Source organism: Bufo gargarizans, chromosome 10, assembly GCF_014858855.1.
Source record: "Bufo gargarizans isolate SCDJY-AF-19 chromosome 10, ASM1485885v1, whole genome shotgun sequence".
Classification (NCBI taxonomy): Eukaryota; Metazoa; Chordata; class Amphibia; order Anura; family Bufonidae; genus Bufo; species Bufo gargarizans.
Window position 1 is genome coordinate 113,382,153 of NC_058089.1, and position 26,979 is coordinate 113,409,131.

Below are 26,979 nucleotides of genomic sequence, written 5' to 3' on the forward strand. Positions count from 1 at the left end.
GGAGGACCACAACCAGTATGTACAGTAGTGCGTTATGTTGGTTGTACATTTTTTAGAAATAATAAAGGTCTCATTGATGCATGGTCTTGAGAAGCATGTTAATGGAAATGGTTTTTGTTGTTGTTTTACTTGCATGTTTTTTTAAGAAAGTTGGCGAAATTAGGTTCATTTTGTCGTAGTCACTTAATTTACATAATTTGGGGAAAAAACTTGTTAAGAAAGAATTCCTTCTAAACCATTTTTAACTATTATACAGGCTTTATCTGCAGCCTATTGACGTTGATTACTTTACTACAGGTGGTGACACAAGGTTTGAAGTGGACAGAAGCACTGGTTGGATACAGACCACTGGACAGGTCCTGGAGGAAGGTGTAGAGTACCTACTCACTGCTCAAGCAGCTGATATATTTGGAAAGAAAAGCCCCCCTGTTTTAGTATCAGTCATTGCTGGTGAAAGACCCCCGCAGTTTACAAATATCTCTTATATAGTCTATGTACCAGAGAACACTCCTGCAGGACATGTGTAAGTCACCAGGAAAATATTATTTTCTAATAAAGCAAAAGGAACGACTTGTAATTTATTTTATATGATTTATCACAACGAGTAGCGAGAAGTGACAGCCTGGATCACAAATGAAGTTCTCAAGTTTCATTTAGATGACCTTTAGATATTGTAATTAGTTCACAAAAATGTGACTGTTATAATACTGCCTCCTATGTACAAGAATATAACTACTATAATACTGCCTCCTATGTACAATAATATAACTACTATAATACTGCCTCCTATGTACAAGAATATAACTACTATAATACTGCCTCCTATGTACAAGAATATAACTGCTATAATACTGCTCCTATGTACAAGAATATAACTACTATAATACTGCCTCCTATGTACAAGAATATAACTACTATAATACTGCCTCCTATGTACAAGAATATAACTGCTATAATACTGCTCCTATGTACAAGAATATAACTACTATAATACTGCTCCTATGTACAAGAATATAACTACTATAATACTGCCTCCTATGTACAGGAATATAACTACTAGAATACTGCTCCCTATGTACAAGAATATAACTACTATAATACTGCCCCTATGTACAAGAATATAACTACTATAATACTGCTCCTATGTACAAGAATATAACTACTATAATACTGCTCCAATGTACAAGAATATAACTACCATAATACTGCCTCCTATGTACAAGAATATAACTACTATAATACTGCCTCCTATGTACAAGAATATAACTACTATAATACTGCTCCTATGTACAAGAATATAACTACCATAGTACTGCCCCTATGTACAAGAATATAACTACTATAATACTGCTCCTATGTACAAGAATATAACTACTATAATACTGCTCCAATGTACAAGAATATAACTACCATAATACTGCCTCCTATGTACAAGAATATAACTACTATAATACTGCCTCCTATGTACAAGAATATAACTACTATAATACTGCTCCTATGTACAAGAATATAACTACCATAGTACTGCCCCTATGTACAAGAATATAACTACTATAATACTGCTCCTATGTACAAGAATATAACTACTATAATACTGCCTCCTATGTACAAGAATATAACTACTATAATACTGCCTCCTATGTACAAGAATATAACTACTATAATACTGCTCCTATGTATAAGAATATAACCACTATAATACTGCTCCTATGTATAAGAATATAACTACTACTATTATACTATAATGCTGACGGTTTAGACAAGAATAGAAGCCTGGATTGGAAGGTGAAGTTTCACACCACTGCAGAATGGTGCATATACTTTTCCTGGCATTGGTTAGATCCTGCATATTAACGTGTGCGGTATTCTAAGTTTGCCTCTCCTGACACATCTGTTTAGTAAATACTTCTTTATGTAATATTAGTTCAGAATTTTTTTTTCTCTTAAAGCTGTGCTTTGTGCCTTCCTCAGTTATTTCTACTAAAAATGTATAAATAAATTGACATCTGGGTTTTTCCAGCTGGGTGTGTGTCCTCACATATTATTATTGTTATTATTATTATTATTATTATTATTATTATTATTATAATACACAGTCTGACATTGGTCAATCACTTTTGATAGTACCAAACTGTGGTGTTTCTCTTTGACAAGGGGGAATAGTGACAGTTATTTTTCCATGAACTCATGAATTTCTAGGAGGAATAACATTGGAACTGCACAGTGCAGAATTGTAAGTGAAGATGCTCCAGAATTGTCATCTCACAAGGATGACAAGTCTGGAGACTTGAGAAATCCTCCGTACTGATGGACCGGACTAATGAACACATATAAGGCAGTGACCATATTTTCATTTATTTGCAGTAATTCTACTGACCACTTTTTCTGTATTATTTTGTTCTATTTATTATATTATATAATTTTTTTTCTATATTATATTATTATATTAGACTGTTGGCAGTGACAGCGAGGTCTCATCAGAATCGCCCTTTAAGCTACAGCCTGGTCAGCAACCCATACAATTTATTCAGTATTAACCAGCAAAGTGGAGACATCAGGTTGACCAGAAGTGTGGACTTTGAAACCGAACCCAGCCAGTTCCTCTTACTGGTGAGAGCAAGTGAAGACTGGCGGCCGCTGAGCAGCTCAGTGGAGGTAAACGTTCAACATACCTGTGTGCTGGCGCGATGGTATATGATATGTGCAGTAACATGTCTGCACTAGGTTTTTGCGGTTGTTTCTATGGCTTTTTTAGTGCTTTAGAAGCCTTGGGCGGGAGATGCATCTTTAAAGTCTATATCGGGGATGGCCAACTTACGGCCCTCCAGCTGTTGTTGCAAAACTACAGCTCCCAGCATGCCCAGACAGCCTACAGCAGGGCATAGTGGGAGTTTTACAACAGCTGGAGAGCCGCAGGTTGGCCAGCCCTGGTCTATATAATAAGTTGAGTATTATGTTCGCACTGGTGAGATGGATCTGCCTAAGGCCCTTTTACGTCTGAAGATAATCGTTCAGATTATCGCTATGAACGCTCGTTAGAAATGATCTGGCATTGTAAATCTGCAATTACACGTCCGTGGCCATTATGTAATCCGTGAAAAGGTGGTCAGTGATGCATCCGTGAAGCTGCCTGTGAACGATCCCTGTGTGGTCCGTTTTATGCTGTCCGTGTGTCATCCGTGTTTTACTCACTCTGCACAGCCGTTTGTTTTTTTTCGTTTTTTTTTACAAAGCACCTCTTTCCTAAAGATCCATGAAACACGGATGGCATCCGTGTTGCATCCGTGGTTTTCACGGACCCATAGACTCAAGACGGACAAAATAGAGCATGCTTTCGTGCTAAAAACACGGACCGTGGTAAAACACTGATGTGTGAATGCAAACATTAAAATGAATGGTTACGTGTGCTGTTCGTAGAGAACACGTAAAGCACACGTAAGTGAAACACTGGCGCGTGAATGAGGCTTAATACTGCCGCCGATTACACGATGAACTTTCATCGAATATTTAAGATCTTTTAGCAGGTTTAAAAATCCTTGTTTGTTGGTGGCAGATTGCGCCGTGTAATCCGCTGCCGGCAAACAGTGATTCAGTATGGGGACGAGCGATGGAATAAGCGATCGCCCTTCTTCATACTGTGGAGGAGATTGCAGCATGTAATAGCAGCAGTCTCCTCCTCTAGCGAGCAGGCGGTTATTGATAAGGAAGCGTTCCTTCCCGACAATCGCCTGCTTCATCTGCAGGTGTAGTAGGACCTTCAGGGAACAGCAGGTCTTATACAGCACTGTCAGGAGGCCTGATGCAGCAGGGAAGATGGATGGATACAGAAGGGTTAGGAAGCTGATATTAAAGAATGATGTCACTGAGCTGGTGACGTAGGAGAACTGGAGAACCAGCAGAGCTGTAAATGCAATCAATTGGTAGTGTAAGAGGCAAAGATGTTATAAAAGTCAGTGGTGTCGCATATATGTTGCACAGTTGTTGGTGCAGCAGGCCTGATGTAGTGTAGCAGAGCTGACGATAATGCAGAGTTGATGAACACACGGCTGTATCAAAGTAATGACTTAATAGGATGGAAGAATCTCCTCCGGCTACACAACCTACCCTGCTACCCCTTTAAAATAACCACTCCAACACTTACTTGCTTGGTAAATGACCATGGTGGCCAACTTTATTATTCCACGCATAACAAAACCACATCGTACACCATATAATCATTAATAATAACAACAATAATAACAATAATAACAATAACCATAATAACATACGGCATTTCCACACATAACAAGGATCCTGGAGGGCAACCCTCACGAACCGTATCCTCCTTCACCGCCTCACTTCAAGACTTACCCTTGGCCGCACTCACCGACCCAAGGGCACCAACTCCTTTAAGTATACTAGTATCCCCCCCTGTAGGCCTTGTAGCCCAACAGGGGACCCATCCTCGGCATTAACAAACCATCTGAGATGCAGGCTCCAACATGTCCTGCACCTCTTAACCATTGAATTGCTCCCCAGGATCCTATTTCCTTCAGCCATACTAATATCACCACTCTTCAAACGATTGCCAAACAAAAAGGGTGGGAGGGAGGGAAATTCCACTCAGAAAGGCTGCAACTGACCCAAAGCTCCACCTCCCCTTCTTTTAACTTCCCGCCGTAAAACCAACTCCTCCCCACCTTACTCCAACCCAGCCCCTAACATACCCAGCAATTTAACCCTCTCCTAGCCTGCGGTCTTCCCCCTAAGTCAGCTCGCCCTGCGCTATGGCTGCGCCCCCGCTCCGTTGCTTTTAATAGGCAAGCTAATAGCTGGCTAGCAGGGACAATTAATACTCCCTTAGTAAGTTAAGTGGCATATGGCAGCCCAAGCCAGGGTTAAATGATCTTGTGAGATGACATCACTGCGGTGTGTCAGGTTGCCATGGCAACCTGGTGCGCAGGGGAAGTAACTGAGCTGGGCCAAAGATTGGAGCAAGGCAGCATGCAGGGTAAGAATCAAGGCAGGTGAGTATCATTGAGTAACTGCAACTCATAGTATAACTTCTTTTGTACTGAGTTAAATCCTGCATTATACTCCAGAGCTGCACTCACTATTCTGCTGGTGCAGTCGCTGTGTACATACATTACATTACTTATCCTGTACTGATCCTGAGTTACATCCTGTATTATACTCCAGAGCTGCCCTCACTATTCTGCTGGTGGAGTCACTGTGTACATACATTACTTATCCTGTACTGATCCTGAGTTACATCCTGTATTATACCCCAGAGCTGCACTCTCTATTCTGCTGGAGGAGTCCCTGTGTACATACATTACTTATACTGTACTGATCCTGAGTTACAGCCTGTATTGTACTCCAGAGCTGCACTCACTATTTTACAAATTACCAGAACAAGCCCTTTGCAGACACCAAATAGGCAGAGAGTTCAGCTCTGAAGTGTAAATTTTGTTTTGAACTATAATACAGTCTGTAACTCTGAATAAATTGCTAAGTAATGTAATAGATTTCCAAAAAAGTTCAGCTTTTTTATGCAGATAGAAAGCCTGTGGCTTTTAGTTCATGCTGGGAGTAGTAGTTCCCCAACCGCAAGAGAGCCATAGGAGACATGTTTTAGAACTTTCATTCTTATAAGCTGTAGCCTTCGAGCAGAGTGTGGGAGCTGCCCCTGGATACAGACACTGGCATGTACTATACATGTATTAAAAGGGCAAGTTTATGACCCAAGCATAATGCTGATCTGTGGAGGGGGATTTTATGACTGAGCGCGAGAGGCGGGAGCACGCTGAATCATTTTTATATCAAGATATTAGTGTCCGTTTTATTGCGCTCCGCTGAAACTCTTACGTGTTAATGGAAATGTCTTGCAGGTGGTGGTGGTGATTATAGACATAAATGATTGCACCCCAGAATTTCAGCAGACAATCTATAGCAGAGACGGCGTCCCTGAGACTGTGCCCGTGGCAACCTCTCTCCTGCAAGGTTAGTATATCCTCGTTATATGGCTGAGGCGCTATAAATTGTGCCCGAAACCCGTCTGGGAAAGCGTAGCTACTGCTGTTTACTCAGCGCAGTCCATCCAGGCTGGTGTGGAAAGGTTTAGAGGCATCAGGTCACATAGACAAATGGTTACCACCGATCCCGTGGAAGCAGGAAACCAAAGTTAAGAGTTAGACCTAGAGGGGTAGTTATAGGGTTCAGAGTTCTCGATCACATAGGGACTGATGTACCTTGAACCCATCTATATGTCCATAGATATAGAAGAAGGGCATGTCTTCTTTTGCTAATTGTCCTGTCGAACCCTGGTCCTCCATGCTTGAAGGATCCCAAATATCAGATCCTTTACGACATTCCTTATGAAATGCAAAATGGTGGATATCCACAAGACCTTTCAGCAAACTCAATAATTTTCCCCATCCAGCTTGTCCAAATCTGCCATATTCCTATGGAGGAGTGGAGGTGAGTATATAACTCCAGTGGGGCCTTCCATTGATTCTGCCTCACACTTGGAGTTCAATAAATTTTCCTAGACTTTATATGGTCATCCACTTGGGTCTACTGTCAGTAGTCTTGTGTCTTTGACCGACGTCCAAGAAAAATATGCCCTTTGAGAACATATAGAAAGGAATCTTTTCTCTCCTGTGTATGGGTCTGTTGTCCTGATTCTCTCTTGACAGCAGGTGGGCGGGAAGAGTTGGATTTCTACAGGCATGAGCCTTTTAGGAGAGAGGTTTGAAAAAAACATGCATCACGTAGGTGTAGGGTAGTCTTAAAGCTTAGGCAGCCTCTTCTCTCAGTGGGATTGAGGAACATCAACCAAATAATCCAACCCAACTGACCAACCCCAGGTTACTGGCCCATCTTTACCCAATAGCACCATGAAAATAATTTTTGTTTTATCCATCTCTCTGGGTTGAACATTCTGTACATTATCATCTAACATGGTCAATAACTGCATTCAAACATGGTGGTTCATCCAGTTACTTGGATCTACTCAACCTGGCCCAACATCTGCACGGAGCTTGTATGTTTTTCTCAAGTTCTTTAGAATTTTGGGTTTGTGCCAAGTTTTGAACATCCTCTATTCCCGTGATAAAGGATAACAATCTGATTGGAGTCCCAGTGATCATGAGAACGGGGGTCCCATGACTTCCTGTTTGAGCATATCCGCCTCTGCTGGTGGAGATAGGCGAGCATTGTAGTCAACTTCCCTTCGGCACTGCGATAGAGGTGGATAGAGCGGCAGTGTACATGCTTGGTTGCCGAACCATTCATGCAGGTACACACAATACCCCCATTCTTGTGAACGGTGGGAGTCCTAGCAGTCATACCCCACCAATCAGACGCATACCCTAACCTGTCTATAGGTACAAGCCCTTTAAAGAGCCCTTTCCCACAGTCAAATCGTGTTTGTCACCACAGCTTTTGCACGCCACATTGGTCACAATTTTGAGAAAAACCCGATTAGACCCTAAAACATACTTAAACATACTGATGCGAGGTCAGTTGCTTCCTATAAAATCAGAAGCTCTGCTTATGAGATGGCGAAGTAGATTATGGGCTCCAGAGGACAGGCACCTGCAGACATTGACATTGCACAACAATAATTTTTTTTTCGGAAAAATGAGAGATTTCATCTTTCAAGTCTTTTGAAGTGCTAAAATGTCGACTAGCGAGAGCCCAGAACAAAGGCGTGAAATGATGTGACTGCAGGCAGCACGTATGTTCTCAATAACAACGGCATAATTACCCCGGCTTTATGCTAGCGGTCCCCTTCTCCCTTTAATAACACGGTGTATTGATGTATCACTTGTGCTAATTGTCCTCCTGTATCAGCAATTATTTTCTCTTTATTTTTTTCTCCTCTCTCATCAGTGACAGCCACTGACTGTGACTCCGGCGTCAACGGGGAGTTTTCATACTTCACTCTCAGCCCTGATTTCAACATATCCGCACAGGGCACCATTAGCCCAGCAAGGCGCTTGGATTACGAGAGACCCAGTCATCTGTACGAGTTTGTCATCCTGGCAATAGACCGCGGGGAATCGCCAAACACTGCGACGGCCACAGTCAGAATCCGGGTGACTAATGTGAACGATGAAGCCCCAGAATTTTCACAAACCATGTCAGTAAATGTCTTTTTGTCTTGTGCATTGATTTTCTTTTATTTTTTTGGGGGGTGGTAATTTAACCGGTAGGGGTTATCATTATAATGGCCATCTGCTTTAAAAATTAAGCTCTTCCCTGCGCTCAACATAATTTATCACTTCACATGCATTAACCCTTTTCAACACTTTCTTTTTCAACCGGTAACGGGAAATGGTTATTCATTTTTTTTCCTTGAAAGTGAAAGGAGTTGTCTAGTGGAAAATCTGGCCACTGTGTAATACTTCATATCCCCTGCGGGGGAGCTGTAGGGAACATGAACACTTGCTGTTAAAGGGTTTGATCCATCTCGTACATTGGTGGCATATTGCTAGGACATGCCACCAATGTCAGATAGGTACGGGTCCTCTGGGATTGGGGCCCCAAAGGGTCCTTTCACTTCTATGGGAGCTCTGGCTCAGCTACGTCCAAAAACCTTTCATAGAGGTGAATGAAAAGGTTGGTCGCGCTTGTGCGGTGAGCTCTCCATTCACTTCTATGAGAGTTCCGTAAATGGCTGAGCACGCTCAGTGAATGGAGAGGTGGCCAGATATACGTGGTGCACTCTCCTTCATTTTGGGGGCCTCGCTCTAGAGACAGGTGTGGGTCCCAGAGGTGGGACTCGCCCCTATCCGACATTGGTGGCATATCCTGAGATATAACTAATCTTTGTTGCACACCGTGAGGTCGCTGTAGGTAGGGGTCCAATTTATATTTCATGTTGTGAATGTATCTGCGACCAAAAAGAACATGGTCATTTACATTTTTGTTTAATTTCACTTTATTTTTATGTTTTTTTTTTGTTTTTGTTTTTTTTGTTTTTTTTATACGGGCAGCGTCTGAGGAAGGCCTGTGTGCCGAAACGTAACATGAATATTGCCGTACGTTGAATAAAGTCTCAACTTTCAAAACTAAAACCTACAAGCTGTGGTTGTATCTATTATATCCTAAGATATGCCACCAATGTGTGAGATGGGCTAACTCACCCCTTTATGTTTCTTGGAGACCTTCTGATCAGCTTATTATCAATTTTAACAAAAAAATCTGGTTTGGCAAAATCTGTCAGATCCATTAATATCTCAGCACCTCATTATTAAAGGGGTTTTCTGGGACTGTAATATGGCTGACCTAGGCTTAGGAAAGGCCATCATTTTGGCATCCCCACCGATCCGCTGTTTGATCAGACTGCTGTGCTCCAGACCAGGCACAGACCAGGCTCCAGAGCGCAGTGACGTCACCACAGGTCCTGTTCCTGCGCGAGCAAGTGGATTAAGGTGAGTTAAATTATTTTAATTTTTTTAACCCCTCCAGCGCTATTGTACTATGCATTCTGTATTAAGAATGCTATTATTTTCCCTTATAAACATGTTATAAGGGAAAATAATAATGATCGGGTCCCCATCCCGATCGTCTCCTAGCAACCGTGCGTGAAAATCGCACCGCATCCGCACTTGCTTGCGGATGCTTGCGATTTTTACGCAGCCCCATTCACTTCTATGGGGCCTGCGTTGCGTGGAGAACGCACAAAGAGGAGCATGCTGCGATTTTCACGCAACGCACAAGTGATGCGTGAAAATCACCGCTCATGTGCACAGCCCCATAGAAATGAATGGGTCCGGATTCAGTGCGGGTGCAATGCGTTCATGCGCGGAAATCTCGCCCGTGTGAAAGGGGCCTTAGTGATAACAGAAAATATTAGTTGTCACCTAAGATAAATTCCAGTTGTTGCTAAGCAACTGCCCCAATAAATGATCACAAAGAGAAATTCTAATTGTTTTGCCAGAGTTTCATTTAATAGCTTTCAGTTTCAGAAAATGTGATTGTAGCTGTTTCTGTGCAGTAGCAGTGAAGCGAGCAGGAGGAAGCCTTGAATAGGAAAAGGCTGGTGTCTCAGTAGTCATAAAAAATCCTGCAGTTTGATTGGCCAGTCCAAAATATTCCTGGCTGCTAGGCCTATGTTTTGTCATGCATTCTTCCAGAAATAGCGCCACACCTGTCCACAGGTGACATGTGATACTGCAGCTCAGCCTCATTCATTTCAGTAGAGCTGAGCTTCAATACACAACCCATAGACAGTTTTGGCACTGTTTCTGGAAGAAAGTAGACATTTTTGTTTCTAATTCTGGAAATCCCCTTTAATTAAAGTCTATGACTGGAATATGTGATGGCACACCACCTTCAGTGATAACCAGCATGATCGTGGGTGTACCATAGACTGAAATGAAATAAAAGCAGGGTACTGATTGCAGACAATTTCAGTGGCATGGTCACGTCACTGTAGATCGCCCTGGAGCTCCAGCTGTGACATTGGTTTTAGGTGGAATAGCTCCTAATGCCTGGTTTCTACCAGGATGCTGATTACGGTCAAGTATAAGTGGGTTTTACATGAAAATGCTCTGTAAATTACAATAGCCTGGTGTAAATGGGGGAATAATTGGCCTGTTCAGGTATTGATTACGATATTTTCATTCTTCACTTCTCCTGTACGGTATTGATCAGAGTCATTGCCTCTCAAACACTTGGCCTGAAAATAGAGAATGGATGGAGACTCGAATCTCAAATTATAGAAATCTAAAATAAACTCAATAGAAACTGTAAGCTGAAGCGAAGCTCCGCCATGTATTGATTAAGTCTATATTATGGGGGGAAAAGATGAAAATTGATCGAAAACATTTGCAATAAATAATAGGTTCAACTTTATAAACCTTGTTTTTTTTCAGCCTCAGTAAATATGCAATTATTGCAATGTTCAGTGCAAATAATTTAACATTTGATGGAGTGTTAATAATTTTTTAAGAAAATTTACATCCTGTATTATACCCCAGAGCTGCACTCACTATTCTGCTGGTAGAGTCACTGTGTACATATATTACTTCTCCTGTACTGATCCTGAGTAACATCCTGCATTATACTCCAGAGCTGCACTCACTATTCTGCTGGTGGAGTCTCTGTGTACATACATTACTTATCCTGTACTGATTCTGAGTTACATCCTGTATTATACTCCAGAGCTGCACTCACTATTCTTCTGGTGCAGTCACTATGTGCATACATTACTGATCCTGAGTTACATCCTGTATTATACTCCAGAGCTGCACTCACTATTCTGCTGGTGGAGTCTCTGTGTACATACATTACTGATCCTGAGTTACATCCTGTATTATACTCCAGAGCTGCACTCACTATTCTAAAGTGCAGTCATTGTGTACATACATTACATTACTTATGCTGTACTGATCCTGAGTTATATCCTTCCTGTATTATACTCCAGAGCTGCACTCACTATTCTGCTGGTGCAGTCACTGTGTCCATACATTACATTACTTATCCTGTACTGATCCTGAGTTACATCCTGTATTATACTCCAGAGCTGCACTCACTATTCTACTGGTGCAGTCACTGTGTCCATACATTACATTACTTATCCTACGTTACATCATGTATTGTACTCCAGAGCCGCATTTACAGTTCTTTGGAGCTAAAATCTCCCAGGATCCCCCTCTTGTTCAGTGTTTTGCATACAGCTTACTCCTGTACATTATAAATAATGCATTTGCTTTGTATTTATCTTGATTCATTTTTTATATAATTTTTTTTTATATTGATCACAAGTTGACAAAGCCTTTATCATGTTTTTTAGCTTGTGATTGTTCAGTCCTTCCTTTTACGCCCTCTTCTACCGTCTGTAAAAGTGGTTGTAAAGACGGACTAGAGTAACTAAAAAAATTCCAGAATCAAGATTATTTGTCAAGTTCATTCTTTTTTTCTTAATTTTTTTGGTCACGTACTTTGCTTTGCCCTTTAACTTTCAAGCATGGAGTTTGTCTTTAAAGGGTTCCAATCAATTAACCAGAATATTGAATGGGAAACTCAAGCTTTCCCTGGACTTTCCTCATTGTGAATGCATCCTATGACCTGTGGCAGACCATTGGCTACGTAACTCCAGAAGTGCAATGTCCTGCATTTTGATTGAATGATCAAAAAAAACCTTACAATAGTCTGGACCATGTGCCATCACACTAGTCCTAGGCGTGTCAGATGATGGGAATTTTACCGCCCTGAATTTCTTCCACTCCCCTGTCCTCCTCAGCTCCGAGGAGCTTCAGTTTTGAGCCTTTAAGTTCTTATTTTTCCCCTCGATTAACGAACAGATTTCGGCATTCTCCATCCTCCCCCCCCCCATCACCCCTGCAGCTTTCTGTACACTGCTCGCTATAGATACGATGGTGGCCTATTTTTTCTTAAAATCCTTCTGCGTCTTCAGAGACCTTTCCGTGTAATGTTCAAACCTCCCATCTCTCTGTTCTTCTTCGTTTTACGGCTTTAAAACTGTCAGAGCTGGAATCGATTTGCTCGTTAGACTCTAGGCTAAGACAGTGGCCTCAGGGCTGTAATTTATTGTTGAGTGGCTGAACAAAATCACAGCCTTCCCATCCCCTAATCTGGAGCATTAAATGAGACTCTCACAAATAAATATATATATATATTTCCCAGTCTCTTTCGATTTGCAGCGCTGCGGCGTCGACTGAGCGGACGTCTACTCACCATGACCGTTGGTGAAGTTCTTGATTCCTACAGGCTTTCATGTCATTTGCAGTTTAATTCTTTTTTTTTTTCTTTTGCAATATACTTTTATATTCATCAACAGTAATATAAAAGGGAAAACCGGATTCCATTTTTCTTTTATTGAAACAGACATAAATGTGACATGAAGAGAAGGAAAATCATTTCTCAAGACTTGATGGAGGAGAGGATCTTTGTGTATTCCAAGGCCATAAAAGATAGTCTGTGCCGGAACGGCATATACTTTTATATTACAATTATTTTTTTATTGCTTTACAAGTATTATCCTTTTCAATATAAATGTCACCTTTAAATGGAATTATCCAGAATTGTATCTCTTTTCTGGGGTCTGCTCTCATCTTTTTGGAAAATTCAAGTTTTAAGTGCCATAATATTTTTAATCATAACTATACAGATATTTTCAAATACCCTGTTAGGGAATTCTGTGTGCCCCATTCAGGCCTCTCATCTATTATCCGGGGCCGATAGCAGCTAAAAAGAGCATCTCTTGGTCTGGAGGACCCAACAAGTCCATGTATTACATGAAATCTGTGTAATACTTTCTTGCTCCTGTGGTGGCGCTGCAGGGAAAGTGAACACTTATTACCAAGTTCTTCTAGCTTGCATGTGATCGCTTTGATCAACTTATCATCAGAGGGGCTTCGAACAAAACAATGTCAATATCCCTTTAATGACCTTCTTAAAGTGGATTGCTCTGTTTTTCCCACATTGGAGTGTTGTACAATTTTTTTTTTTTACAAATTATTTTGTACACTTGGATTTTTTCTCCATAGTGCACTAGTTTAAAGAAGAGAAACTGAAAAAAACAAGCTCATAGACAGGTGATGACAATATCAAGCCTATGGACAGGGGAGGAGTATACAAAGTAGCTCATACCAGCCTAACCAGAGACACCCATCTGTAGACCTTTATTGTGGGATTTCTAGCCCCTTTTCAGTACAAAGAAGGGTGCTGGTTGGTAGGATGTTATTCTCTGTACTTATGAGGGGCAAGAAACCCAAAACAGTGCTGCCCAAAGATCGGTGCTTCTGATCTGGCTGGTATGGGCTGATTTGCATACTTTTTCCCATGGAGCATCGCATAAAAAATAAGAATCCCTTCACCAAGTCTCTTCAAGGGGAAAGTAGAAGTAACATAGTTTGAAGCTGATTTTCCTCATTTTAGGTGAAAAAGTTATTTCCCGACTTCAGTCAGAATAACTCCCTGGATCAACAACCCCTCTCTAGTAACTATAGCCTGTAATATTATTACGCTCCAGAAATACATCCAGGCCCCTCCTGAATTCCTTTATTGTACTCCCCATCACCACCTCCTCAGGCAGAGAGCTCCATAGTCTCACTGCTCTTACCGTAAAGAATCCTCTTCTATGTTTGTGTACAAACCTTCTTTCCTCCAGACGCAGAGGATGTCCCCTCGTCACAGTCACCGTCCTGGGGATAAATAGATGATGGGAGTGATCTCTGTACTCACCCCTGATATATTTATACATAGTTATTAGATCTCCCCTCAGTTGTTGTTTTTTTTCTAAACTGAATAACCCTAATGTTGATAATCTTTCAGGGTACTGTAGTTGCCCCATTCCAGGTATTACTTTAGTTGCCCTCCTCTGAACCCTCTCCAGCTCTGCTATGTCTGTCTTGTTCACAGGAGCTCCGAACTGTACACAGTCCTCCATGTGTGGTCTGACTAGTGATTTCTGGCATGTACATCTATGCCCCTTTTGATGCAACTCATTATCTTATTGGCCTTGGCATCAGCTGCCTGACACTGGTTTCTACAGTTTAGTTTGCTGTTCACTAAAATTCTTGAGTCCTTTTCCATGTCAGTGTTACCCAGTGTTTTACCATTTAGTATGTACGGGTGACTTGCATTATTCCTTTCCACATGTATAACCTTACATTTCTTAGTGTTAAGCTTCATCTGCCACTTCTCTGACCAAGCCTCCAATCTATCCAGATCCATCTGTAGCATATACTGTCCTCTGTAGTATATACATACACAGTATACTGTCTTCTGTAGTATATATGCAGTATACTGTCCTCTGTAGTATATATACAATATACTGTCTTCTGTAGTGTATATATACAATATACTGTCTTCTGTAGTATGTATACTGTCCTCTGTAGTATATGTACAGTATAATGTCCTCTTCCATGTAAATTGCTTTACACAGCTTAGTGTCATCTGCAAAAATTTATATTTTACTATGCAAGCCTTCTACAAGATCATTAAAAAATATATTAAAGAGAACAGGGCCCAATACTGACCCCTGAGGTACCCCACTAGTGAATGTGACCCAATCTGAGTGTGTACCATTAATAACCACTCTGTTTTCTATCATTGAGCCAGTTACTTACCCACATACAGACAGACATTTTCTCCCAGTCCAAGCATTCTAATTTTATATTCTAACCTTTTATGCAGTACAGTGTCAAATGCTTTGGAGAAGTCAAGATATACGACATCTATTGACTCGCCGCGGTCTAAAACTTAGTTTGACATGACCGATCCCTCATGAACCTATGCTGATACGGCGTTATTCACTTATTTTCATTGAGGTACTCCAAGATAGCATCTCTTAGAAAACCTTCAAACAATTTACCCACTACAAATGTTAGCCTTACTGGCCTATAGTTTCCAGGCTCTGGTTTTTACCCCTTTTTGAATATTGGCACCACATTTGCTAACCAGCAATCCTTTGGAACACTCTCTGTCATTATAGAGTCCTTACATATCAGAAATAAAGGTCTGTCTATTATTGAACTTAATTCTCTTAGGATGCGGGGTGTATGCCATCTGGACCTGGTGATTTGTCTATTTTAATATTTTTAAGATGCTGCTGTACTTAGACAGGCCATTTTTAATGGGAAGTTTCTTTTGACATTTTGCATTTCATTCATACAGTTCATTTTCTTCAGTGAATACAGTGCAGACAAAATTATTCAATAGGTTTGCTTTCTCCTCATCTCTCTCTACAACTCCTCATCATCATTCTGCAATGGGCCAACACTTTTTGGTTTAAACTTTTTACCATTTATATAATCAAAGAACATTTTAGGGTTGGTTTTACACTCCTAGACAATGAATCTCTCTGTCTTCCACTTGACCTCTTTTATCTGTCTTTTACATATTCCATTTTTTTCCTTATAGTTTTTCAATGCTTCCTTGCTGCCTTCCTGTTTTAGCTATTTAAATGCTTTCTTTTTGCCATTTTTTGCTCCCTTTACATTTCTGTTTACACACGTTTTTTTCTTGTTCCTTTCCCTTTTATTTCCATACTGTATGTACCTCTTGCAATTGGAGTTTATGATGCCTTTAAAAATATCACATTTTGTGGGTGCATTTTTATTTTTGAGGACAATATCCCAGTTAGTGAAGCTCTCTTAGCTGGGCAAATTCTGCCTTTTTTACCTGTGAAACTGGCTTACCTGTAACATGTACACTTGGCAGCTGAAGGCATCTGTGTAGGTCCTATGTTCATATGTGCCCACATTGCTGAGAAAAAACAAAGTTTTAATATATACAAATGAGCCTCTAGGAGCATCGAGGGTGTTGCCGTTACACCTAGAGGCTCTGCTCTTTCTGCAAATGCCATTCCCTCTTTACTTTGATCGACAGGGCCATGCAGTGAAAACATCATCACAACTACCTGGTCCTGCCAATCAAAGTGTAGAGGGGGTGGCAGTTGCAGAGAGAGCAGAGCCTCTGGGAGCAACGACAAAGCCCCTGTTGCTCCTAGAGGCTCATTTGCATATACAGTCCTGATCAAAAGTTTAAGACCACTTGAAAAATGGCAAAAAAAATCATATTTAGCATGGCTGGATCTTAACAAGGTTCCAAGTAGAGCTTCAACATGCAACAAGAAGAAATGGGAGTGAGACTAAACATTTTTTGAGCATTCAATTTAATGAAAACAACAAATAAACTGAAACAGGCTGTTTTTCAGCTGATTAAAATTTTAGGACCACATGCCTTTAAAAGGCCAAATCTGTGCAAAGATGTGGATTCATTGTCATTTTATGTCAGGTAGTCACACGTTGTGATGGCAAAGTCAAAAAAACTCTCCCTTTTTTAACGTGGTCGGGTTGTTGAACTGCATAAGCAGGGTCTCTTACAGCGCGCCATCGCTGCTGAGGTGGGACGCAGTAAGACAGTCATTTGGAATTTCTTAAATGATCCTCAGGGTTATGGAACAAAAAAGTCAAGTGGAAGACCCCAAAAAATGTCATCAGCACTGAGCCGGAGGATCCAATTGGCTGTCCGTCAAGACACGATCCTCGACCCAAATTAAGGCCCTTACTGGTGCTGACTGCAGCCCCATAACCATCAGACGGCATCTGAGACTGAAGGGCTTCAAAAGCAAAAAACTTCTTCAAAGACCTCGTCTCCTTGAACGCCACAGAACTGCTCGTTTGCACTTTGCAAGAGAGCACCAAACATGGGACATTCAAAGGTGGAAGAAAGTTTTATTCTCTGATGAGAAAAAATGTAACCTTGATGGTCCTGATGGTTTCCAACGTTACTGGCATGACAAGCAGATCCCACCTGAGATGTTTTCTACGCGCCACAGTGGAGGGGGCGCCATAATGGTCTGGGGTGCTTTTTCCTTCAGTGGAACAATGGAGCTTCAGGAAGTGCAGGGGCGTCACACGGCCGCTGGCTATGTCCAGATGTTGCAGAGAGCATTCCTCATGACTGAGGGCCCTCGTCTGTGTGGTAACGACTGGGTTTTTCAACAGGACAACGCTACAGTACACAATGCCCGCAGGACAAGGGACTTCTTCCAGGAGAATAACATCACTTATTTGGCCCATCCTGCGTGTTCCCCTGATCTAAATCCAATTGAGAACCTTTGGGGATGGATGGCAAGGGAAGTTACAAAACAGTTCCAGACAGTAGATGGCCTTCGTGCGGCCGTCTTCACCACTTGGAGAAATGTTCCCACTCACCTCATGGAAACGCTTGCATCAAGCATGCCGAAACAAATTTTTGAAGTGATAAACAATAACGGCGGAGCTACTCATTACTGAGTTCATGTTTGGAAGTTGGATTTCTGTTTTGGGGGGGTTTAGTTTATTTTTTTGGAGGTGTGGTCCTAAATTTTTGATCAGCTGAAAAACAGCCTGTTTCAGTTTATTCGTTGTTTTCATTAAATTGAATGCTCAAAAAATGTTTTGTCTCACTCCCATTTCTTCTTGTTGCATGTTGAAGCTCTACTTGGAACCTTGTTAAGATCCAGCCATGCTCAATAAGATTTTGATCAGGACTGTAATAAAACATAATTTTTCTCAGCAATACAGGCACATGCGAACATGGGACCAACAGATGTGCCTTCAGCTGCCAAGCGCACATGTAACAGCTCAGCCAGTACAAATCTTCTGACAAATGCCCTTTAAAGAGAACCTGTCAGCAGGATCATCCCTATTAAATCAGACATACATAAAATGATGCCTGTCTTCTGAAATTCGGTTGTCCCATTCCCAAGAATAAAGACTTTTATTCCTTATGCAAATGATTACAGCCAGGATTCCCTGCAGCGGGTGGTGTACGCAAAGGATTTACATGGATTATATCAGTGTTTCACCTGTGCACAAAATGTCTTATCTATCGTTTTCCCTTTTTCTAATGTATCTTCCAGTAAATAAAACAATAGAATTTCATGGAAATCCCTGCATTTTATAGTGCAACATAATGACCATTGCCATCTGCACTGCACCTATTCATCCAAAATGTCTGCCTTGCTGTTACTAAATAGAGGAGCACATAATCTGATAATATCACTAATACCAAGTGTTTGTGTATATAATATATGTATCTATATTTGGAAAAGTGACTTTGTAACTTGCTGCGCGCTCTATGGCCCCTCTTCCAGATATCGAACATTTGTATCTGAGGATGCAGCCCCCAACACCTTAGTAGCCACCGTGCAAGCGTTCGATCCCGACGGAGACCGCGTCACGTATGAAATATCAGGAGGAAACGGAGAGGGAAACTTTCTTATTGATCCTCAGAAAGGTAATCATGGCTTCCAGAGTCAGACATTACAGTGCTTACAGCCTGAACCGAGCTTCTGAACATACTTATTGATTAGACCCACCATCATCTGCCTAAAATCAATCCTTGTCATGGCGAGCTCGGTGGCGGCTGTCAAGGACATGTGTTTTTGTTATTGTGGGAAGACCATCGTCCTCATTAGAAGCGATCAGATTCAGGAACCTATTAAACCAGGAAAGATAAAACTCTTTGAATACAAATGAATGATTAACCCACATTATCCCATCAGGTCTTATCCGTCTCGGCTCATCCCCCCTTCCACGGCTTCATGGGACGGAGTATGTTCTCTATGTGACAGCCACAGATGATAACTTATCGGGGGGTCCTCGCAGCCTGACCAGCACCACCACCGTCATGGTCCGGGTGGATGATATTAATAATAACAAGCCCATTTTTTATCAGGTACGTTCTACCTACTTGTAAAGCGCGGTTCAGTCTCATTGTAAGATGGGATCATCAGAAGGGTGACATTTACTTCCTTCACTGAAACCCCTTTTATCCAATTCAGTGTTCAGATTATAGCAAGAACGCCTCTGTCCTGGAAAACCAGCCCCCAGGAACGTTTGTGCTTCAAGTAGAAGCCAAAGATGCCGACTCCGGCGTGAACGGCCAAGTGAAATATGGGATTATGCACAGAGAAGGCTCCCTACCTGCATTCACAATCCATCCAGAAACAGGTGACCAGGAAAAATATTTTATATTCTTATCATCGTAAGTGCGAGATTTTGAGTGCACCTTGATATTAGTATTTCCAGTTATTGATATGATTTGCATATATTTGTAAACCCTTCATGGAGTGCGTATTCACTATGGAGCCTGCCCCTAGCTCAACTTAGTTTGGATCACCAAGATGGTCTGTATGGTGGGGGACCGAGTCAATGTGGCTATGTACTACGTGCAAGTGCTGCCATTATGTGCTTGACAGAGGGCCACATACATTAGATGTTTCTTTGTGCCGGTTCATTATGGGGGGGGGGGGGTGCAGGCTCGGACTGGCCCACAGGGGTACAGGGGAATCCCCCGGTGGGCCCCTGAGCAGGGTAGGCCCCTAGTCTCCCACCCCCTCCACAAGTGGCACATAACACATTGGATTTACTGCACTACATACATATATTCAATATACAGCACCTCAACCAGCCTATGTTCATATATTATTTTCGAATGTATCCGTACGGTGGGCCCCCAAAGTAAATTTTACTGGTGGGCCCTAGGTACCCAGTCCGACACTGGGGGGGGGGGGGGGGGGGGGTGGTATTACTATCTTCTTATATTGAGGAACGCTGATGTGATTTGAACCCATGTTTCCAGTACTAACCATATTACTGACCCTCAAAAGTACTGTCATTTTAATTACAAATAAATGCAATAAATGGTAAAAAATCAAAATAAAAAAAAACTTTTAAGGACAATCATTCCCGTAAAGCTGCCCTTTAAAGCTCTACTTCTTCCTCCTCGTTGAGCATGGTCTTTAAGTTGCTTCAACATCAAACATTGCGTTGCCTTGCAAATGTCACATAATGTGTCGGCGCAGACGGACCATCCTGCAGATACTGGAATCTAAATCTAATGCACTTGAAATGCTGCAAAGAAACCTAAAACTTTTACCAAGAAACTGGGAATCTCATAAGAAAGCTAAAAATGTCCTGACGGAATATATTTCCCCAAACTCAGTTACAGCAGAACGTTACACAGGTCTACAATGTGTTGCTGTCCATGGTGCTGGACTCTTATATTGGTTGCACTAGTCTACAGGGGACTGGATATAATGGACAACATAGAACCTGCCTGGATGGAAACTATGTAGCAAACATTGGAAAATGAGACATGTTAATTGTTACAATGTGAATTTGTATCTTCTCCATAGGAGTCATAACTACCTTGCAGAGTTTTGACCGTGAGCGAGAGAAGGAGTATCCTCTGACTATAAAAGCCACGGACCAGTCCACCGACCCTCTCATTGGACTCTGTCAGATTAATATAGCCATCCTGGACCAGAACGACAATGACCCGAGCTTTGAAAACAACCGTTACGAATGTAAGTGAAAATCTTGTGTTCTGTTTTTGAGATTATACACTCACCTAAAGAATTATTAGGAACACCTGTTCTATTTCTCATTAATGCGATTATCTAGTCAACCAATCACATGGCAGTTGCTTCAATGCATGTAGGGTTGTGGTCCTGGTCAAGACAATCTCCTGAACTCCAAACTGAATGTCAGAATGGGAAAGAAAGGTGGGCTACAACAGCAGAAGACCCCACCGGGTACCACTCATCTCCACTACAAATAGGAAAAAGAGGCTACAATTTGCACAAGGTCACCAAAATTGGACTGTTGAAGACTGGAAAAATGTTGCCTGGTCTGACGAGTCTCGATTTCTGTTGAGACATTCAAATGGTAGAGTCCGAATTTGACGTAAACAGAATGAGAACATGTATCCATCATGCCTTGTTACCACTGTGCAGGCTGGTGGTGGTGGTGTAATGGTGTGGGGGATGTTTTCTGGGCACACTTTAGGCCCTTTAGTACCAATTGGCCATCGTTTAAATGCCACGGGCTACCTGAGCATTGTTTCTGACCATGTCCATCCCTTCATGACCACCATGTACCCATCCTCTGATGGCTACTTCCAGCAGGATAATGCACCATGTCACAAAGCTCGAATAATTTCAAATTGGTTTCTTGAACATGACAATGAGTTCACTGTACTAAAATGGCCCCCAGTCACCAGATCTCAACCCAATAGAGCATCTTTGGGATGTGGTGGAACGGGAGCTTCGTGCCCTGGATGTGCATCCCTCAAATCTCTATCAACTGCAAGATGCTATCCTATCAATATGGGCCAACATTTCTAAAGAATGCTATCAGCACCTTGTTGAATCAATGCCACGTAGAATTAAGGCAGTTCTGAAGGCATAGGGGGTCCAACACCATATTAGTATGGTGTTCCTAATAATTCTTTAGGTGAGTGTATATTAAGTTAGCAATTGTGAAATCAATAAACTACAAGGGTTATATGCATGTATAAAGAACATTTGTAACTGGAGTTGCCCACTGCAGTGTATAACCCCCAGAATTTACTTGGTTTCTAATATTAATTTTATATCTTGCTGCTAAGAAGACCAATTTTTGATGAGAGTCAATTACGCAACCCTTGATCTATGTGACCCTCTTATACAGTATGTCCTGTAACCATCAAGATGTAATAGAGATAGACAGTGAAGAGTGTCATTTTCTTCTAGATTTCCTAAAGGAGGACACACCTGTGGGCACCAGTTTCCTGCGCATTGCGGCACACGATGAAGATTACGGCACCAACGCAGCACTTTCTTACTCTGTCACAGGGGACGAATTGCCTGTGTTTCAGATCAACGGTACAACAGGATGGCTGTATGTCAACCAGCCTTTGTTAAGGGTATGTGGCCATTCTTAGGGGACTATTATTTTTAGTGACCAAGGATTCGAGGGAAACGGGTGCACAAACTGGAAGGGCTCATGGGGACTTCATCTTCCACTTGCAAATGATGTGGCAGAACCGCTTTTCACTCTGATGACCAGAGGCAGAGATTTCATGCCCAAGGGCCTAGTGGGTAGGAGAACCTAGAGGAGCAAGGGACTGAGCTACTAAATATTGTGGCTTACAATTACTGGTGGAGTGTGAGACAGTAGGGGTACTCTGTGATGAGTCATTAGGGAGCAAGAGGCCATACACTGTTCTATGTCACTGCTATGGGTCTATGGCCTCACTAAAATGATTAGATGTCCTTGGCGACCCTACTGGCTGAATGGTCTGTAGGGTCAACTTTACAGTTTTTTCCAGAAAGCTTTAGACCAATTGGGTTTAAGAAAATTATTTGTATATTGGGATGCATATATTTAAAAGAAGATACAAAGACCATATGAATATATTCCTTTAGCTGGTGCGGGCAGCTTCTAGTAAATGACAATAGGCAGATTGACATATATGAAGATAGGAACAATAGCCTGAGGTTTGTATGTGATTTGTTCCTTCCATATGCCCTGTTGGAATTTCCTCTGATACACGAGATGACCAGAAGCTCTTATGACAGATGAAGACACATCTTGAGAACATACAACACGGAGATGATGCTCAGTTCTTGCAGCTGATGCATTTGCTACGAGTTTAGAGGACATTTTAAGATCTCACAGCTGGTGACCTGGAGACCACATGACTTATAGGATTTGAGGAGAGTCAGGAGGCTCAGTTATTCTGTCATGTTCAGTTTTCTTAAGATCCAGCATCTCTAGAGCTAGACGGGAACATCTGGAGTTGGAGTTGAAACTATACAAGGAGGCAGATGTTAGATATACGAATGCTGAAACCCAAGAAAGAGCAAGTGGATGAATTCTGCTGGTGTTCAGCTGCAAAATAAATTCTCACGTCTACAGGGTTTGCTTGGACTTGGGGGGTCTATGTAACCCAGGTTTTATATATATGGGTCAATCCAAATATAAGACTTCAAGGACCATTTAGTTTCTATAGCAATCAAATCAGTAATCTTTACTAATGCCTTTTCTTTCTTTAACCCTTTAGAAGTCCTTAATCACGCAAGAAGTAATTGTGACAGACGGTGGAAACAGGAGCACGAGGGTTGAGGTCGTCATTCGAGTAACCAATGCCCAAAATCAGCCACCAATATGGGAAAAGGAGAGATATGAAATTGTCATCCCTGAGAATACGCTAAGGGATACACCTATTGTGGTATGATTTGTGATGTGTCCGTGTGTTACTATGTATTGTATGATTTATTATAATTGCGCTACTGGGATGCCTGAGCTGCTTAATGCAATGACATCTCCTCGGGGGTGGTCTGACAGGAGACTCCTCCTCCTTGCCAGCATTTGATTGGATAGATGAAGACTCTTGCTTAAATCATGTAGAAATGACCAACTTTACTGGAAATAGACACAGCCATGATTCCATCTGGAATGGTATTTGGTGACCTGATTATATTTCCATGGGTCATGGAAGTCCACAAGTGACACTTGTCAGGGCAATCCATGGACCAAGCCTATAAAAAGCACAGGGAGTGAAGACAAAGACAAAATCACAATCTGTAATAAGGGCAGGGTGAAGAAGCAGTGTGTTATGCTGACCCTGGGATTGCACTCTTGCTGGGACTTTGATGGCACATACAAAATAAGTAGAAAAGACAAAGAGCAAAATGCTCAACATATGAGGGCGCACTTACTGGGCAGTTGGTGGCAGCCATGTACAGCGGGTACTATTGTTGAACAGTTACTCTCACACTACCAGAGCTCCCATCCAAGTTTCATTCTTGTGCACAGTCATCATCTTTCTCTACCAAGGAGAGGACCCTCCACCCACCTCATGGCCACCCTCCTTCCTCAAGGCACCCCAGAGCCACAGCAATGGCAGCCTTTTTTAGCTCCAAGAAAAAGGGCATGTAGCATGTCTGACAGTGGTTCTCGCACCGGCTAATCCTGCACCAGATGGAGTCATGGGAAACTCCTTGAGTCTTGTGGACATGAGAAGGCAGACCGATGGGGAAACCCTCCTCCTCATGATGCTATGGGGCTCTCCTATTACCAGCCCCCGTCCACTCTCTTTACCGTCTTAAGGACCTGCACAACAAGTTCATGTTACCAAAGGTCCTACTGCAGTGCAGGTTCCCCCTCTTTCAGCTCCACCAACCACCACGTATAAGCACAAAATGATCAAAACAGATGTACTGTCGGTCATACACAGTAGCAGGTGTATACACACCGCAATTTAAAGGCACATCAACATATATTTGAAATCAAAGCAATATAAACACGCCCAGATGGGGTGGCAGTCCAGAAGGGGCCCATCCTGTCCTGAAAAGCATAATAAAAGCAGACTCTGTATACAGGAGCTCCACAATGAAAATTACCACGAGAAAAGTCTTCCTGAACCACTTTATTTTATTTTAAAAAAATTTCCCTGTTTTATTTTGCATCTTATCAAACAGCAAATGATGAAAATGCAGGCGGCCGCACCGCCCTACCACCCACAGGACCTCCGGACACCCCCGCTGTTTGGAGGGGTTCACGGATGATGTTTTACATGCAGAATGTTCCGCCTGGAATAGAAATTTCATTTATTTTTGCTCATAAATCAAAATATTCACTGCACAATGTGTGTTACCATATTCACACCTCTCTGAGAGCGCACATTTTACGTGTCCGTTAATGCATGAGAAGCACAGCAGGAATATAACAAATGACATAAATGTGGTTCACAGCTCTGGCTTCCAGGCTGCTAATGTTACATTTCACATTTTATTCTGCATTATGTCACACTTTTTTTCTAACCCAAAGTAAGTAGGACTGCATTTACTTGCACATCAATGATCGGGTACAGAGCTGCGTCATACAGCAGGACCATAGAAAACAACATTTTTGCTCCATTTTAGTCTAATTTTTCCCATATATACAACATTTCGCTCCATTTTAGTCAAATTTTTTTCCCATATCTATCATAAAGCCACAGTAACACTGAGTGGCATCTATTGCTCTCTGTTATCAGCCATTTTCGTATATCTGAGACTGACGATAACATTCTGAAAATAAAACTTCACAGTCAATGTCATTTCCATGCAGACTGTCAAAGCTAGATCCCTTCTTGGAGACCCCCGAGTGACATACAATTTGGAGGAAGGACTGGTTCCCGAGAGCAACATGCCGGTACGCTTTTACCTGACCATGAATCGCGAGGACGGTTCTGCTTCCGTGCTGGTGGCGGAGAACTTGGATTATGAAACAACCAAGAACTTTGTCCTGAAAATCCGGGCTCAGAATGTGGCTGCAGTGCCGCTAGCTGCGTTCACTACAGTATATATCAATATCACAGGTAAGATTGCATCAGGCGTTGGATGTTGGGTGTGGTAGTTGATGATTGGATGCTGACCTAATCTGTTGAATTTCCAGACGTGAATGACAATGTCCCGTTCTTCAGCTCATCTATATATGAGGCGTCAGTGACCGAAGGGCTCGATCTAGGAACCTTGGTCCTTCAGGTTTCTGCGTCAGACCAAGACTTGGGTCTAAATGGCAAGGTAAATGGAATTCTGAAATTGAAAAAACATCAGTCAGGAGAGGTGTCAGGTCCTCTTGCCCCCCCTTTTTTGTTTTTTTAAGAAAAACATCTTTATTTTGGTCCTGGTGGGCTAGTGGCTGATGGCAAAAATGATCCTGGTGTCCCAGGGGATATCATTATCATCTGATTAGTGGCTGGACCCACTGAGGTCCTCCTGGCAGGATCAGTTATTTTACGGCAGAGAACAGCATGCCGCAGCTCACCGGAGCTAGCTTTGCTAGATCACCACCGGATCCCCATTGACTGTAATGAGGTCCGGTGGTGATCTGGCGTCTTCTTGGCATAAAGGCAGAGTTTCGTCCCCACAAATACTGCTGCATGCCGCTGTTTTTGAACAGTCGACACCCAGCATTTATGCCGCATCACGAAGCCCGAACACTTTTGATCATGTCCTCTGTATATTCCAAATACTAAGAAGCACAGGCCATGATGAGGACCTAAGCGTTGTGGAACTTTTGGATACAGATTTCAAGATGGCGATTGCTGCATCATAAAGAGATTTCCTCAATTTGTAATTTTTATACGTATCCTCCAGATCACCTATTCGATCTTAGAAGACCGCAGTGGGGACCATGCCCTTTTCCATATAGACCCCCAGACAGGCAGCATCTATACTGCCGCTGTGTTTGACAGAGAGGAGAAGACGTCATACCTGCTGGAGGTGAAATCAGCTGATGGATCGGAGTCCGCTAGACCCGGGAAACATGGGCAGCCCAATTCTGGTGAGGGTGTATGTAGTAAGACCTGGGAACCTGGTGCCAGCGCAATGATTAGACTCCTAGAGCCACTAGTTGCCTATGGGCCACAGATACATCTTCCTAGGGCAGAAAACTTCAGATCAGAAATATCTTATAGTCAGCAAATGTAAAATCCAATATGTTTGTAATTTACCTTCTATTAATGCCTTGTACATGGAAACCATCAACATGCTGGGGATGATGAATCTAATCTTTTTTCCCCAATATAGGGTTAGGGTTAGTAGGCTTAGGGTTAGGGGTTAGGGTTAGTAGGGTTAGGGTTAGGTATTTTATTTTATTTTTTTATAATTTTTAATTCATGGTGTACTTGCGTGAAAAGGCTGTGGATCTGTGTAAT

General features: G+C 42.1%; 1 protein-coding gene across 1 annotated transcript in view; it reads left to right on the forward strand.

Annotated features, from left to right (window-relative positions):
• The window catches only part of LOC122920107 (neural-cadherin-like), a 62,082-nt gene that overhangs the window by 3,113 nt on the left and 31,990 nt on the right, over positions 1–26,979 (forward strand). Inside the window, exons 3-15 of the mRNA XM_044269316.1 lie at positions 298–523; positions 2,451–2,655; positions 5,871–5,982; positions 7,876–8,125; positions 18,602–18,744; positions 19,013–19,185; positions 19,292–19,460; positions 20,648–20,818; positions 22,025–22,197; positions 23,338–23,505; positions 25,389–25,638; positions 25,716–25,843; positions 26,420–26,606. Of these exons, the coding sequence (XP_044125251.1) occupies positions 298–523; positions 2,451–2,655; positions 5,871–5,982; positions 7,876–8,125; positions 18,602–18,744; positions 19,013–19,185; positions 19,292–19,460; positions 20,648–20,818; positions 22,025–22,197; positions 23,338–23,505; positions 25,389–25,638; positions 25,716–25,843; positions 26,420–26,606 (2,355 nt within the window). The remainder of the gene's footprint in view (positions 1–297; positions 524–2,450; positions 2,656–5,870; positions 5,983–7,875; positions 8,126–18,601; positions 18,745–19,012; positions 19,186–19,291; positions 19,461–20,647; positions 20,819–22,024; positions 22,198–23,337; positions 23,506–25,388; positions 25,639–25,715; positions 25,844–26,419; positions 26,607–26,979) is intronic.